Source organism: Papio anubis, chromosome X (genome assembly GCF_008728515.1).
Source record: "Papio anubis isolate 15944 chromosome X, Panubis1.0, whole genome shotgun sequence".
Classification (NCBI taxonomy): domain Eukaryota; kingdom Metazoa; phylum Chordata; class Mammalia; order Primates; family Cercopithecidae; genus Papio; species Papio anubis.
In genome coordinates, this window is record NC_044996.1 from 77391518 (window position 1) to 77409006 (window position 17489).

The 17489-nt window shown below is 35.8% G+C and overlaps 1 protein-coding gene across 1 annotated transcript in view; it reads left to right on the forward strand.

Annotated features, from left to right (window-relative positions):
• The window catches only part of ZDHHC15 (zinc finger DHHC-type palmitoyltransferase 15), a 151911-nt gene that overhangs the window by 4896 nt on the left and 129526 nt on the right, over positions 1 to 17489 (forward strand). Inside the window, exon 2 of the mRNA XM_031660822.1 lies at positions 17261 to 17287. Within this exon, the coding sequence (XP_031516682.1) occupies positions 17261 to 17287 (27 nt within the window). The remainder of the gene's footprint in view (positions 1 to 17260; positions 17288 to 17489) is intronic.

Genomic DNA, 17489 nt, shown 5'->3' on the forward strand with positions numbered 1-17489 from the left:
ATATGTATATATATACCAGTTTGTTATCCATTCATTCATTAATGGACATGTGGGCTATTTCCACCTTTTTGTCTCTTCTGAATAGTGCTGTTACAAACATTCATGTACAAGTATTTGTTTGAATATCTGTCTTCAGTTCTTTTGAATGTATATACCAGGGAGATGGATGGGGATAATTGGACTGTATGGTAATTCTATGTTTAACTTTCTGAGGAACCTCCAAATTGTCTTCCACAGTGGCTGCACCATTTTACATTCCCATCACAGAATGATAGCACAGAAGGGTTCCAATTTGTCCACATTCTCACCAAGACTTGTTATTTTCAGTTTTATTTTTATTATAGCCATCTTACTGGGTATGAAGGGGTATCTCATTGTGGATTTGATTTGTATTTCCGTAATGACTAAAAGTATTGAGAATCTTTTCATGTACTTGTTTGCCATCCATATATCTTCTTTGGGAAAATGTCTATTCAAGCCATTGTCCATTTTTTATTGGGATTTTTAAATTGAGTTGTCTTTTTGTTGTTGAATTTTAATATTTTTTGCATGTTCTGAATACTTGATCCTTATTGGATAAATTATTTGCAAACATTTTCTCCCATACCTGATAGTATCATTTTATACACAAAGATTTTAATTCTAATAAAATTCAATTTATCTATTTTTTCTTTCGTTACCTATGCTTTTGATGTCATATTTAAGAATCCATTACCAAATGCAAGACCATAAAGATTTACCCCTGTGGGTTATTTTTTGTTTGTTTGTTTTCGTTTTTTGTTTGTTTGTTTGTTTGTTTGTTTTTCTTTTTATACGGGACCTCACTATGTTGCCTGGGCTGATCTCAAACTCCTGGGCTCAAGTGATCCTCCCACCTTAGCCTTTCAAATAGCTGGGACTATAGGCATGTGCTCTGTGTTTTCTTATAAGAATTTTATGGAACTAGAAGTACCATATGACCCAGCCATCCCATTACTGGGTATATACCCAAAGGATTATAAATCATACATGCACATGTATGTTCATTGTGGCACTGTTCACAGTAGCAAAGACTTGGAATCAACCCGAATGTCCATCAGTGACAGACTGGATTAAGAAAATGTGGCACATATACACCATGGAATACTATGCAGCCATAAAACAGGATGAGTTTGTGTCCTTTGTAGGGACATGGATGCAGCTGGAAACCATCATTCTCAGCAAACTGTCGCAAGAACAGAAAACCAAACACCGCATGTTCTCACTCATAGGTGGGAACTGAACAATGAGATCACTTGGACTCAGGAAGGGGAACATCACACACCGGGGCCTATCACGGGGAGCGGGGAGTGGGGAGGGATTGCACTGGGAGTTATACCTGATGTAAATGACGAGTTGATGGGTGCTGACGAGTTGATGGGTGCAGCACACCAACATGGCACAAGTATATATATGTAACAAACCTGCACGTTATGCACATGTACCCTAGAACTTAAAGTATAATAATAATAAATTTAAAAAAAGAAAAACTTAGATGTCATTAGGTAAAATACACTTACAGTTTTAAATAGCATGATGTGTCACATACTAATACCCTATAGAACTTGAACCTTCATTATGAGTAGTATTTAAAATAAATATAGAAATGATATGACAAGATTTTTCTCTCCAAAATAGGTGAATGTGTTGTGTGTGCATGTGTGTGTGTATGCCTACTATAAGTTATAACAAGTTCATTCAGGTTTTATAAATAAAGCAATAATGTGCATTAAAAAAAAAGAATTGTATGCTTTTAGCTCTCACTTTTAGGTATTTTAGCCATTCTGAGTCAAGTTTTTGTATCTGGTGTAAGATAGGAGTCCAGCTTTTTGTTGTTGTTGTTGAATGTGGATAACTAGTTATCCTAGCACTGCTTGTAGAAGAGGCTATTCTTTCCTCCACTGGTTATGATCATAAAAAAATCAATTGACTGTAGATTTATGCATCTAATTCTGGACTCTCAATTCTGTTTCATTGATTTATTTGTCTGGCCTTCTGCCAGCACCATATACTGTACCTTTGTAATAAATTTTGAAATCAAGAAGTGAGTTCTCCAGTTTTTTCTTTTTTTAATTATTTGTTAGCTGGGTGTGGTGGCTCAAGGCTGTAATCCCATAATTTTGGGAGGCCAAGGCAGGAGGATTACTTGAGCCCAGAAGTTTGAGACCAGCCTGGCCAACACAGTGACACTCCATCTCTACAAAAAATAAAAAATGTAGCCGTGCATGGTGCCATGTGCCTGTGGTCCCAGCTCCTCAAGAGGCTGAGGTGGGACGATTGCTTGAGCCCAGGAAGTCAAGGCTACAGTGAGCTGCAGTTGTGCCACTGCACTCCAGCCTCAGTGACCAAGCAAGACTCTATCTCAACAAATAAAATTGTTTTTTCTATTGAGGCTCCCTTGCAATTTTGTATGAATTTTTGGTTCAGCTTTTCCACTTAGGCAAGAATAGAAGTTGTTTTTTATTTTTATATAGGAATTGCACTGAATCTGTATATTGTTTTGGAGAGAATTGCCACCTTAACAATATCAAGTCTTCCAATCTATAAACATGGGATGCTTTTCCATTTATTTCAGTCTTTAATTACTTTTCAGTAGTGTTTTATGATTTTAAGTGTATTCGTCTTGAGACTCCTTTCTAAAATTTATTCTTAATTTTTTATTTCTTTTTTATGTTATTATAGATGGAATCGTTTTCTTAATTTCATCTTCTGATTGTTCATTGCTAGTGTTTAGAAATAAAACTGATTCGATGTGTTGATCTTGTATTTTGCAACTTTGCTGAATTTGTTCATTAGCACTAAGATTTTTTTGTGAATTCTTTAGAAGTATCTATACATAAGATTATGTAAACTACCAATAAAGATAATTTCATTTCTTCTTTCCATCTTGAATGCCTTGTATTTATTTTTCTTGCCTAACTGCACTGGTTTGAACTTCCAGTTCAATGTTGAGTGAAAGTGGTAAAATAGGAATCCTGGTCTTCTTCCTGATCTTAGGAGGGAAATTTTCAGTCTTTCACCATTGAGTATACTGTTAGCTATGGGTATTCCATAAATGCCTTTTATCAAGTTGAGGAAGTTCCCTTCTATTACTAATTTCTTGAGCATTTTTTAAATTCCAGTATGCAGAATATTGTCAAATGCTTTTCCAGCATCGATTGAGATAATCATATGGGTTTTTCCCCTCATTCTGTTAATATAACATGTCACATGATTGATTTTTGTATGGTGAACTGCCCTTACATTTCTTGGATAAATCCCACTTGATAGTGATGTATAATCCTGTAACATGTTGCCAAATTCCATTTTCTAGTATTTGCTTAGGACTTTTGCATTTATATTTATAAGCGATATTTGTATTTTCTTTTCTTTACTTTTGATGTCTTTATCCAGCTTGGCTATCAAAATAATGCTGGCCTCATAAAATGTGAGTTAGAAAGTGTTACCTTCTCTTAAATGTTTTGCAAGAGTTTGAGAAGGAGTAATGGTAATTATTTTTTTAATGTTTTATAGAGCTTACCAGTGAAGCTACCCGGTTTTGGCTTTTCTTTGTTGGGAGGTTGTTTTGTTTTGTTTTGTTTTGTTTTTTAACTGATTCAGTCTTTTTACTTGTTAAAGGTCTGTTCCAATTTATGTTTCAATTTATGTTACTTTCTTGAATACTATTATGATAAGAACACAATATAATATCTACCTTTTTTTTTTTTTTCTGAGATGGAATCTCCCTCTGTTGCCCAGACTGGAGTGCAGTGGCGTGATCTTGGCTCACTGCAACCTCTGCCTCTGAGGTTCAAGCGATTCTCCTGCCTCAGCCTCCTGAATAGCTGGGACTACAGACGCGTGCCACCATGCCCTGCTAATTTTTTTTTTTTTTTTTTTTTTTTGGTATTTTTTATAGAGATGGGGTTTCACTGTGTCAGCCAGGATAGTCTCCATCTCCTGACGTTGTGATCTGTCCACTTCGGCCTCCCAAAGTGCTGGGATTACAGGCATAAGCCATTGTGCCTGGCCTAATGTTTGGTAGAATTTACCAGTGAAACTACCCGATTTTGGCTTTTCTTTGCTGGGAGGTTTTTTATTACTGATTCAATCTTTTTACTTGTTAAAGGTCTGTTCCAATTTATGTTTCATTTTATTTTACTTTCTTGAATATTATTATGATAAGAACACAATATAATATCTACCTTAATGAAATTTTAAGTGCACGTTATTGTTAACTATAGATATAATGTTATACAGCAGACTGTTAGAGTTTGACCATCTTGCTTAACTGAAACTTTATGCCTATTGATTAGTAATGCCTCATTGCCCTCTCCCCCAAGCCTTTGGAAGCTTCTTGAGTCAGTTTGGATACTTTGTATATTTTTAGAAATTTGTCCATATCATCCAGGTTATCTAATTTTTGGCAGACAATTGTTCCTAGTATTCTATTATATTCCTTTCTATTTTAACAATTGTCCCTAGTATTCTATTATATTTCTTTCTATTTCAGCAAGTTCTGCCGTAATGTCTCTCCTTTAATTTCTGGTTTTGGTAATTTGAGTCCTCTCTCTCTCTCTCTCTTTTTTTTTTTTTTTTTTTTGTTTAGTCTAGTTAAAGATGTGTCAATTTTGTCGAACTTTTAAAACTTCTCCAACTCTTGGTTTCATTGATTCTATTGTTTTTGTGTTTACCATGTTCAGTTTTCTCCATTATAATCGTTATCATATCCTTTATTTTGCTAGTTTTGAATTTAGTTCTTCTGTTTTAGTTCATTAAGGTACAAAGTTAGGTCATTAATTTGCGATTATTGTTCTTTTTAAATGTAGGCATTTACAGCCATAAATATCACTCTTTCACTACATTCTATAAGACTTGGTGTGTTGTGTTTTTGTTTTCATTTATCTCAAAGTATTTTCTAATTAATTTCACTTGTAATTTATTCTTTGACCCATTGATTATTTAAGAGTGTATTGCTTTGTTCTCACTAAAGTAGGGGAAGGTGAATGAAGAGGTTAAATACAAAAATCAGTACAAAAATACAGTTGGATAGAAGAAATAAGACCTAGTGTTTGACAGATCAGTAGAATGATTCCAGTAGAGCATAATCTATCATATATTTCAAAATAGCCAATAAAGAATAATTTCAATGTTTCCTGCATGAAGCAAGATAGATGTTAAAATGATGAATATCCTCATTACCCTAATTTGAGTATTACATATTTTATGAATATATCAAAATATTACCGGTACACTGAGAATATGTACATCTATAATATGCCAGTTAAAAAGTATATATTGCTTAATTTTCCTATACATTTGAATTTTATAGTTTTCATTGTGCTACTGATTTCTAGTTTCATTCCACTGTGGTCAGAAAAATACTTTGTATGATTCCATTATTTTATGTTTATCAAAACTAGTTTTGTGGCCTAGCATATGATCTATACTGGATAATGTTCCGTGTGTACTTGAGAAGAATGTGTATTCTGCTGTTGTTGGGTTAAGTGTTCCACATATGTCTGTTAGGTCTAGTTGGTTTATAGTATTGCTTGAGTCCTCTCTTCACATTGATCTGTGTCTAGTTTTCCTATCCATAGTTGAGAGTGGGTATTGAAGTCTCCAACTATTAATGTAATACTGTCTACATCTCCTTTCAATTCTGTCAATGTTTACTTCCTATGTTTTGGGGTTCTGTTGTTAAGTGTATATATGTTTATAATTGTTACATCTTCCTGATAGATTAACCCCTTATCAATACATAATATTCTTTATTTCCTCTTTATTATCAATTTTTGTCTTAAAGTCTATTTTGTGTAAAAGTGGAGTAGCAACCCTAGCTCTCTTTTAGTTATTATTTGCATGGATGTATTTTTCTATCCATTCACTTTCAATCTATATATGTGTTTGCATCTAAGGTGATTCCATGGTAAATAGCATATAGTTTGGTCATTTTTTAAATCCATTCTGACAATTTCTCCCTTTTCCTGGAGAATTTAGCCCATTTACATTTAAAGTAATTAATGATAAAGGACTTCTGCCATGTTGGCAATTTTTTTTCTGTATGTCTTATACCTTATTTTATGTTTCTGTTCCTTCCTTACTGCCTTAAAATTTTTAATAGACTTTATATATAGAGCAATTTTAAGTTCACATCAACATTGAGCAGAAAGTAGAGTTTCCATAGAAATTTCCCCACCTCCTCTAACACCCCCCCACAGCCTCCCTGACTATCTATATTCTACATCAGAATGGTACACTTGTTATAATCTAGGAACCTCCATTGACACATCATTTTCACCCCAAATCCATAGTTTACATTAACATTCACTTTCGGTGTTCTACATTCTACAGGTTTTGACAAGCATATAATTATATATATCTACCATTATGGTATCATATAAAGTATTTTCATTACCTAAAAATCCTCCATGCTCTACCCATTCATTTCTTCCTTTCACCTAACTCCTGGAAACCATTGACATTTTTACTATCTCCATAGTTTTACCTTGTCCAGAATGTCATATATTTGGAAGCATATAGTATGTAGCCTTTGCAAATTGGCTTCTTTTACTTCATAATATGCATTTAAGATTCTTCCATTTCTTTTCATGGCTTGATAGCTCATTTCTTTTTAGTGCTAAATAATATTCCATTATGTGGATATATCATAGGTTATTTCTCCATTCACCTACTGAAGGACATCTTAGTTGTGTCCAAGTTTTGGAAATTATGAATAAAGCTGCTTTAAACATCTCTGTGTAAGTTTCTGTGTGAACATAAGTTTTCAGCTCCTTTGACTAAATACCAAGGAGTGTGATTGCTGAATTGTAGGGTAAGGGTATGTTTAATTTTATAAGAAACCACTAAAGTATCTTCCAAAGTAGCTGAACCATTTTACATTTCTGCCAGCAATGAACGAGAGTTCCTGTTGCTCTACATCCACGCCAGCATTTGGTGTGATTAGCATTCTGGAGTTTCACCATTCTAATAGGTGTGTGGTGGTATCTGATTGTTGTTTTACTGCCTTATATTTTAATTAATTTTTTATAGTGTACCCATTTTGATTTTCTCTCGTTTATTTTTCAGTATATTTTTTAGTTTTTTCCTAGTGGTTACCCTAGGTATTACAATTAACACATTAACTTTTGAATAATGAAGTCTGAATTAATACCAACTTAGGTTTCTTTTAACTTTTATTTTAGGTTTTGTGAAACATATGTAGGTTTATTATATAGGTAAACTCGTGTCATGGGGGTTGTTATATGGATTATTTTGTCACCCAGGTATTATGCCTAGTACCCAATAATTATTTTCTCTGCTCCTCTCCCTTTTCCTACCCTTCACCTTCAAATAGACCCCAGTGTCTGTTGTTTCCTTCTTTGTGTTGAAGAGTTCTCATCATTTGTAAGTGAGAACATGTAATATTTGGTTTTCTGTTCCTACATTAGTTTGCTAGAATAATGGCCTCCAGCTCCATCTATGTTCCCACAAAAGACAGAATCCCATTCTTTTCTATGGCTGCATAATATTCCGTGGTGTATATGTACCACATTTTCTTTAATGCATCAGCCACTGATGGGCATTTAGGTTGATTCCATGTCTTTGCTATTCTGAATACTGCTGCAGTGAACATTTGCCTGCATGTGTCTTTATGGTAAAATGATTTATATGCCTTTGGGTATATGCCCAATAATGGGATTGCTGGGTCAAATGGTATTTCCGTTTTTATGTCTTTGTGGAATCACCACACTGTCTTCCACAATTGTTGAACTAATTTACACTCCTACCAGCAGTGTACAAGTGTACCCTTTTCTCTACAACCTCACAAGCATCTGTTATTTTTTAACTTTCTAATAGCCATTTTGAGATAGTATCTTATTACGGTTTTGATTTGCATTTCTATAATGATCAGGGATATAGAGCTTTTATTCATATGCATGTTGGCCACATGTATGGCTTCTTTTGAAAAGTGTTCATGTCCTTTGCCCACATTTTAATGGGGTTGTTTGATGTTGTCTTATAAATTTGTTTAAGTTCCTTATAGCTGCTGGATATTAGACTTTTTTCAGGTGCATAGTTTGCAAAAATTTTCTTCCATTCTGTAGGTTGTCTCCCATTGTGTAGGTTGATAGTTTCTTTTGCTGTACAGAAGCTCTTAGGTTTAATTAGATACCATTCGTCAATTTTTGCTTTTGTTGTGATTGCTTTTGACATCTTTGTCATGAACTCTTTCGCCTGTTCCTTTGTGCAGCATGGTATTGCCTATGTTGTGTTCCATGGTTTTTATAGTTTTGGGTTTTACATTTAAGTCTTTAATCAATCTCGAGTTGATTTTTGTATATGGTGTAATGAAGGGGTCCAGTTTCAATCTTCTGCATATGGCTAGTCAGTTATCCCAGCAACATTTATTGACTAGAGAGTCCTTTCCCCATGGCTTGCTTTTGTCAGCTTTGTCAAAGATCAGATGGGCATAGGTGTGCAGCCTTATTTCTGGGTTCTCTATTCTGTTCCTTTGGTTTATATGTCTGTTTTTGTACCAATACCATGCTTTTTTGGTTACTGTAGCCCTGTAGTATAGTTTGAAGTCAGGTAACGTGATGCATCCAGCTTTGCCCTTTTTGCTTAGGATTGCCCTGGCTATTCAGGCTCTTTTTTGCTTCCATATGAATTTTAAAATAGTTTTTGTTTTGTAGTTCTATAAAGAATGTCATTGATAGTTTGACAGGAAGAGAATTGAATTTCTAAGTTGCTTTGGGAAATGTGGTCATTTTAATGATATTGATTCTTCCTGTCCATGAGTATGGGATGTTTTTCCATTTGTTTATGTGATCTCTGATTTCTCTGAGCAGTGTTTTGTAATTCTCTTTGTAGAGACCTTTCACTTCTTTGTTTAGCTGTATTCTTACGTATTTTATTCTTTATGTGGCAATTGTGAAGGGAATTACTTTCCTGATTTGGCTTTTGGCTTGTCTATTATTGAATACCAACTTTTTTAAAATTATACTTTAACTTTTAGGGTACATGTGCACAACGTGCAGGTTTGTTATGTATGTATACATGTGCCATGTTGGTGTGCTGCACCCATTTTTTTTTGAGACGGAGTCTGGCTCTGTTGCCCAGGCGGGAGTGCAGTGGCCGGATCTCAGCTCACTGCAAGCCCCGCCTCCCGGGTTCACGCCATTCTCCTGCCTCAGCCTCCTGAGTAGCTGGGACTACAGGCGCCCGCCACCTCGCCCGGCTAATTTTTTTTGTATTTTAGTAGAGACGGGGTTTCACCGTGTTAGCCAGGATGGTCTCGATCTCCTGAACTCGTGATCCGCCCGTCTCGGCCTCCCAAAGTGCTGGGATTACAGGCTTGAGCCACCGCGCCCGGCCATGCTGCACCCATTAACTCTTCATTTACCTTACGTATTTCTCCTAATGCTATCCCTCCCCCTCCCTCCACCCCATGACAGGCCCCAGTGTGTGATGTTCCCCACCCTGTGTCCAAGTGTTCTCATTGTTCAATTCCCACCAATGAGTGAGAACATGCAGTGTTAGGTTTTCTGTCCTTGTGATAGTTTGCTCAGAATGATGGTTTCCAGCTTCACCCATGTCCCTACAAAGGACATGAACGCATCCCTTTTTTTTTATGGCTGCATAGTATTCCATGGTGTATATGTGCCACATGTTCTTAATCCAGTCTGTCGTTGATGGACATTTGGGTTGGTTCCAAGTTTTTGCTATTGTGAATACTGCCACGATAAACATACATGTGCATGTGTCTTTATATTAACATGATTTATAATCCTTTGGGTATATACTCAGTAATGGGATTGCTGGATCAAATGGTATTTCTGGTTCTAGATCCTTGAGGAATCACCACACTATCTTCCACAATGGTTGAGCTAGTTTACACTCCCACCAACAGTTCCTATTTCTCCACATCCTTTCAGCATGGTTTTTCCTGACTTTTTAATGATCGCCATTCTAAATGGTGTGACATGGTATCTCATTGTGGTTTTGATTTGCATTTCTCTGATGGCCAGTGATGATGAGAATTTTTTCATGTGTCTGTTGGTTGCATAAATGTCTTCTTTGAGAAGTGTCTGTTCATATCCTTTGCTCACTTTTTGATGGGGTTGTTTGATTTTTTCCTGTAAATTTGTTTAAGTTATTTGTAGATTCTGGATATCAGCCCTTTGTCAGATTGGTAGATTGCAAACATTTTCTCCCATTCTGTAGGTTGCCTGTTCACTCTGATGGTAGTTTCTTTTGCTGCGCAGAAACTCTTTGGTTTAATTAGATCCTATTTGTCTGTTTTGGCTTTTGTTGCCATTGCTTTTGGTGTTTTAATCATGAACTCCTTGTCCATGACTATGTCCTGAATGGTATTGCCTAGGTTTTCTTCTAGGGTTTTTATGGTTTTAGGTCTAACATTTAAGTCTTTAATCCATCTTGAATTAATTTTTGTACAAGGTGTAAGGAAAGGATCCAGTTTCAGCTTTCTACATATGGCTAGCCAGTTTTCCCAGCACCATTTATTAAATAGGGAATCCTTTCCCCATTTCTTGTTTTTATCAGGTTTGCCAAAGATCAGATGGTTATAGATGTGTGGCCTCTGAGGCCTCTGTTCTGTTCCATTGGTCTATATCTCTGTTTTGGTACCAGTACCATGCTGTTTTGGTTACTGTAGCCTTGCAGTATAGTTTGAAGTCAGGTAGCATGATGCCTCCAGCTTTGTTCTTTTGTCTTAGGATTGTCTTGGCAATGTGGACTTTTTTTTTTGTTTCATATGAACTTTAAAGAAGTTTTTTTCCAATTATGTGAAGAAAGTCATTGGTAGCTTGATGGGGATGGCATTGAATCTATAAATTACCTTGGGCAGTATGGCCGTTTTCACAATATTGATTCTTCCTATCCATGAGCATGGGATGTTCTTCCATTGTTTTGTGTCCTCTTTTATTTGTTGAGCAGTGGTTTGTAATTGTCCTTGAAGAGGTCCTTCACATCCCTTGTAAGTTGGATTCCTAGGTATTTTATTCTCTTTGAAGCAATTGTGAATGGGAGTTCACTCATGATTTGGCTCTCTGTTTGTCTATTATTGGTGTATAGGAATGCTTGTGATTTTTGCACATTGATTTTGTATCCTGAGACTTTGCTGAAGTTGCTTATCAGCTTGAGGAGATTTTGGTCTGAGACGATGGGGTTTTCTAAATATACAATCATGTCATCTGCAAACAGGGATGATTTGACTTCTTCTTTTCCTAATTGAATACACTTTATTTCTTTCCCCTGCCTGATTGCCCTGGCCAGAACTTCCAACACTATGTCGAATAGGAGTGGTGAGAGAGGGCATCCCTGTCTTGTGCCAGTTTTCAAAGGGAATGCTTCCAGTTTTTGCCCATTCAGTAGGATATTGGCTGTGGGTTTGTTATAAATAGCTCTTATTATTTTGAGATGCTTTCCATCAATACCTAGTTTATTGAGAGTTTTTAGCATGAAGGGCTACTGAATTTTGTCAAAGGCCTTTTCTGCATCTATTGAGATAATCATGTGGTTTTTGTCTTTGGATCTGTTTATATGCTGGATTACATTTATTGTTTTGCATTTGTTGAACCATCCTTGCATCCGAGGGATGAAGCTAAGTCGATCTTGGTGGATAAGCTTTTTGATGTGCTGCTGGATTCGGTTTGCCAGTATTTTATTGAGGATTTTTGCATCGATGTTCATCAGGGATATTGGTCTAAAATTCTCTTTTTTTGTTGTGTCTCTGCCAGGCTTTGGTATCAGGATGATGCTGGCCTCATAAAATGAGTTAGGGACGATTCCCTCTTTTTCTATTGATTGGAATAGTTTCAGAAGGGATGGTACCAGCTCCTCTTTGTACCTTTGGTAGAATTCAGCTGTGAATCCATCTGGTCCTGGAGTTTTTTTAGTTGGTAGGCTATTAATTATTGCCTCAATTTCAGAGCCTGTTATTGGTCTATTCACGGATTCAACTTCTTCCTGGTTTAGTCTTGGGAGGGTGTATGTGTCCAGGAATTTATCCATTTCTTCTAGATTTTCTAGTTCATTTGCGTACAAGTGTTTATAGTATTCTCTGATGGTAATTCGTATTTCTGTGGGATCAGTGGTGATATCCCCTTTATCATTTTTTCATTGTGTCTATTTGATTCTTCTCTCTTTTCTTATTTGTTAGTGTTGCTGCCGCCTTGCAGTTAGATCTCGGACTGCTGTGCTAGTAGTGAGCAAGGCTCCATGGGCGTGGGACCCACTGAGCCAGGCACGGGATATAATCTCCTGGTGTTCCGTTTGTTAAGACCATTGGAAAAGCGCAGTATTACGGTGGGAGTGTCCCGATTTTCCAGATACCATCTGTCATGACTTTCTTTGGCTAGGAAAGGGAATTCCCGGACCCCTTGTGCTTCCTGGGTGAGGCAATGCCCTGCCCTGCTTTGGCTCACATTCCGTGGGCCGCACCCACTGTCCAACCAGTCCCAATGAGATGAACCCAGTACCTCAGTTGGAAGTGCAGAAGTCACCCGTCTTCTGCATTGCTCACGCTGAGATCTGTAGACTAGAGCTGTTTCTATTTGGCCATCTTGGAACAATCCTGTTGAATACCAACTTAATTTAATAGTATACAATACCCATCCCTTTACAGCTCTATTGCCCCCTTTATGCTGTTATTATCACAAATTACATCTTTATACATTGTATACTCCTTAACATAGATTGATCATTGTTGTTTTATGCATTTTTTCTGTTAAATTGGATAGTAAAAAGAGTTTAAAAAAAAACCTAAAACACATTTTTACTTGCTTTTGTAGCTACCTATGTAGTTACCTTTGCCAGTGTTCCCATTTTTTTGTATAGCTTGGGTTATAATGAGTGCCCTTTCAGTTTTTCTAGAGAATGCCCTTTGGTATTTCTTGAAGGGCAGTTCTACTAGTGATCAGCTCCCTCAGTTTTTGTTTATCTGGCAACGTCTTGTTTTTGCTTTCATTCTTTGGAGTAAAGTGTTGCTGGACATATAATTCTGGATATATGTTGACAGATGTTTTTCTTTTTCTTTCAGCAATTTAAATATGACATTTCACTGCCTTCTAGCCTCTGTGGGTTCTTAAGAGAAATCAGCTGTTCGTCTTATTGTTTTTTTGTATGTAAAAAGTCACTTTCCCTGCTTTCAAGGTTTCTCTTTGTTTTTTGGCAATTTGACTATAATATGTCTGATTGTGGATATCTTTTAGTTTATTCTATGTGGAGTTCATTGCACTTCTTGGATGTTTAGATTCATATTTTTTACCAAATGTATGAAGTTTTTTAGCCATCATTTTTTCAAATACTCTTTCTGTTTTTCCTCTCTTTCCTCTCACTTTGGAAGCCCCGTTATGTGTATATTAGTATGTTAGGATATAGGCTGTATATTAGAGTGTAGGCTCTATTATTGTGTATAGTAGAGTGTAGGCAGCTGTCCTCACAGCCTCTGCTGATCTGGGATGTGGAGGGTGGTAGGCAGCCAATTTAAAATGTCACAGTATCCTCTTACTATAAAGCATTGGTTCTTTTCTTCACCAAGTCTTCCTCTCTGGTTATTGTAACAATTTTACTAGATTCCAGAGTTCTGCAAAAGTTTATTCTAACAGTTTTTGCCAGCTCATTAGTTGCTTTTGAGGAGGGACATTAGTTGCTTTTGAGGAGAGTACTCCATAAGTCTGGAGTACTCTCAGTTTTGGTGCCCAACAGTATCCATTCTGAGATTAAAAAATGAAATATCTATAATAAAATTCTACTCAAAAGGTAGAAATTCTTCAAAGAGAGAAGAAATAGAAACTGATTAGGCAGAAAAAAAAACAGAAGAAACCATTTTCTAGAAACCAAGTTTCTATAGAAGTAAAAGTATCCATTCAAGCCTATAGGAATCATGAGTTTAGCACATCTAAAATAGTTTTATGTCATTCATATGACAAACAGTTAAATGTATCACACCTGACTAGTAACTTGTTGTAACAAACTCCTAATGTAACTCCAATGCTTTTAAAACCTAACTCAGGTTTTAAACCTGCTGAGGTTTTCAAATACAAATTTCTGCACCTCCACCCAAAGACTTGCTATGCTATGTGAAGAGAGCCCATCTATATTTTTATTATGCTTCCTAAGTAAGTATTACAATCATCCAGGTTTGAGAAGGACTGCCTTAAAAGTGAATGAGTGGCTGGTGTGAGTAACTTTTTCAAAGCAGTAAATAAAGACTAACTGATTAGCTTACTTTCAACAGAAAACACTCAGAAATGTGTCTCAGTTCCCTATTTCAAATTCTTCCCTCTCCTAACGTAGAATCTAAGAAACATCTAAGAGAAAAAGTGGGGGGAATCAAAGTTATTCATTTTGACACTGAATAAATTATTTTAAAACCATCATATATAACTCTGGGAACCATAACATTTTTAAAAAGTCAGACTTGTTTTGTCCTAAACTTATTGTAAAATGTAACTTGACTAAACAATTTATTTTTGTAGAAAAATGATAATAAATTGCTAACAATAATTAAGTACTTGTGTGCAAAGCACCCAAGTGCTTTACACGTATTTTATTACTTAATCCTTGTAACAATCTGATAACATAAACAATTTTATCTTTGTTTTACAGATGAGGAAACTGAGGCACACGTGATTAATTAACTTGACCAAGGTCACAGAATAAGTGTCAAGAGCCAAAATATGAATACATGCCAAAGTATATGCTGTACATCATTATAATAAACTCCCTTCCCAAACATGTCATTCATTAAAAAAGAACTTCATGTTTTAAGTGAGCACTCATCTCACTGGATATTTCCAAACTTCATACTCTCCTTTCACAAGTCCCTTTTGAACTCCACTAATTCTGTAGCCACTAGCCACATGCAGCTATTAAACACTTGAAATGTGTCATCTGGGTTCGGATGTTCTGGAAGCATAGAATATACACCAGCATTCCCAAACTTAGTGAAAAAAAGAATATAAACTATCACAATAATTTTTATGTGGATAACATGTTGAAATGAAAATATTTTGATATATCAGTAAAATACATTTTTTTAAATTAAGTTCACTTGGCATTCTTTAACTTTTTTAAAAAAATGTTCCTACTAGAAAATTTAAACTACCTGGCTCACATCATTTCTATTGGATGGCACTGCTATAGAGTTTCTTCAGTGTCCTTTCTACGAGTGTTGACCATTTCCATCTAGCCCCAAATTAGGCTTTTTCTACTTGTGTACTTTTGTGAACCCTACAATATGCATCTATTTAAAGGAAATTATAAACTATGCTTTGGTTTTAACACCAGTTGTCTGTGATGAAAAACTATTCCATATACACCCCTCTTCCTTAACTTTTTTCCATACCTACTTGCAAAGAATTAGTAAATAATGAAAGAAAAAAGGAGAGACAGTGCAAAAAGCTATTTGATGATAACTCCAATCATTTAACCCTTAGTAGTGAATGAAACTTAAAGAAACAGAGCAGGTGTGTAATTACATGTATCACCACATCACTCTAAAATCTGCATGCCTAGTTGCCCATAGAATGACTAAATGTACACTTACCCATGAGATTTGTGATAAAAGATTCATTTTGTAAAAGTTTGTTGTGACTCTTGTAACATTTTCATTTTAAATATGACTGAAATATTCTAGCCTTTTTCTTTAATAGTGCAAAAGGCATTATTAGAAAAATACAGGAAAGGCAGAAGTACCAAGATAAGTGCCACATCTTTTAGAATAGATGTCCTTTTGTCCTCAAAAGTTTGTAATTTCCGAAAGGGAAGTTAGCAAAACAATATATTTTTCCCTTAGACTTACTTCCTACACAATTTCAGAGGTAATAAAGACTTTACAAGTCAATTCCACTGCCAAACTAGTGTCTGAATGTCCTCTACAACATTTCCGAGTGTATGTAATGGGAAACACTTTTTCCCAAGGCTGCTAGCCATTGTCATTGTCATTATCGTTGTCATTATTTTTTCTAATACTGAGCTAAAATGTGTTAACCTGCAGCTTTAAACTATTGGTTCTATTTCTGCCCTCTGCTCTTGGATCATATAAACCAATCCCATTTGTACTTAAAAGTTCTGCAGTTATTTACAGAGAGCTGTTCCCCATCTGGAGAATTCACCATTGCCACTCCTTCTGTATACACATGTCTCATCTCACTATCTACAAGTACTAAGTAATCTTCCCTCACCCGCAGTACTTTAGTAAGTAGCCAACAAATGGGAGTTAGGACCTCCACTTCTTGTTTAGTGTTCAGCCAGGGATAGGAAACATACCAAACAGCAATTTATCAGCTACTCCTTATTAATATTGGTCTCCAAGCAACTCTGCTTTCTCTCTCACTTCATTTTAAAGTTTTTTAAAAAGAAATGTTACTAGCCTGATTCAGGGCCTAGTGGAACCAATGCAGTCATGCAGCATGTATGTACAAAATCATGAAGTCCCAGGTTGACTGATCAATGCTTCTTTTCCACTTCAGTTTGTATTGGGAAAGTAGAGTATGTGCCTCTTTAAAGCACTCTTAACCAGTATTGATTGTTTAACTGGAAAACAACAACAACAAGGAGTTGATATCAATCTTCAGGCGGACTCATTAGAAAAAAGAAAAACATTGTCTGGTCAGATTTTTAACACAGATTAAATGTAACCGTAGTAACAAATCCATTCAAATAATCATTAAAAGGAGATTTTTTAAGACTCAATAAAATAGACCTATATGTGAAGAAAAAAAGAAAGTATGACTAATGAAAGGCCTGAAGAAATAGCTCCTAGAATGTAGTCTCATTCTCTGTTTGGACTTTTTCCCTATTTTTCTGATCCTTAACTGTTGATCATTTTGTATGAAAACCATCTTTTGTTTGTTTAAAGAAATCATGTTTACATAGGCCTTTTATTGGTAGATCTCTACTTGGCTTATTAGAGCCCAATTGAGAAAGAAACGTTGAAAATCATCTTGATTAAACAGCTTCTCATGATTGAAAGCCTTGCTGAAGGTTTAAGACAAAGGAAGATAGCAAAGGATGGAATGTAATCACCCTTGCCTTCCCTCATCTTTAGCTAGTGGTTTCCTAAAGTACTATTATATAAATTACTCAAATGATGCTGTGGAAAATGAGTTAGACAAGACTTTTTAAATATAACTAATTTATCTCTCTCTCTCTCTGTCTCTCTCTCTCACCCATCTCTCTCTCTCTCTGTCTCTCTCTCTCTCTCTCTTTCTCTCTCTCTCCTCTGTCTTCACAGTGACTGTTTTGAGCCCAGCAGAAAAAGGTAAGAGGATGTTGTAAATTGTATTGATCAGGACCTGTGTCCTTATTTTCATCTGAAAGTAAATAACATAAAAGCCTATACACTGAGCAATTTTCCCAGGAATACACTTAGGTGAGGAGAAAGTTTAGAATGATGATTTTTCAGGAAGCTTACCCAGAGATAGAGAAGAACATTTTCGGTGTCCCTTTTGGCTGTAGGACAA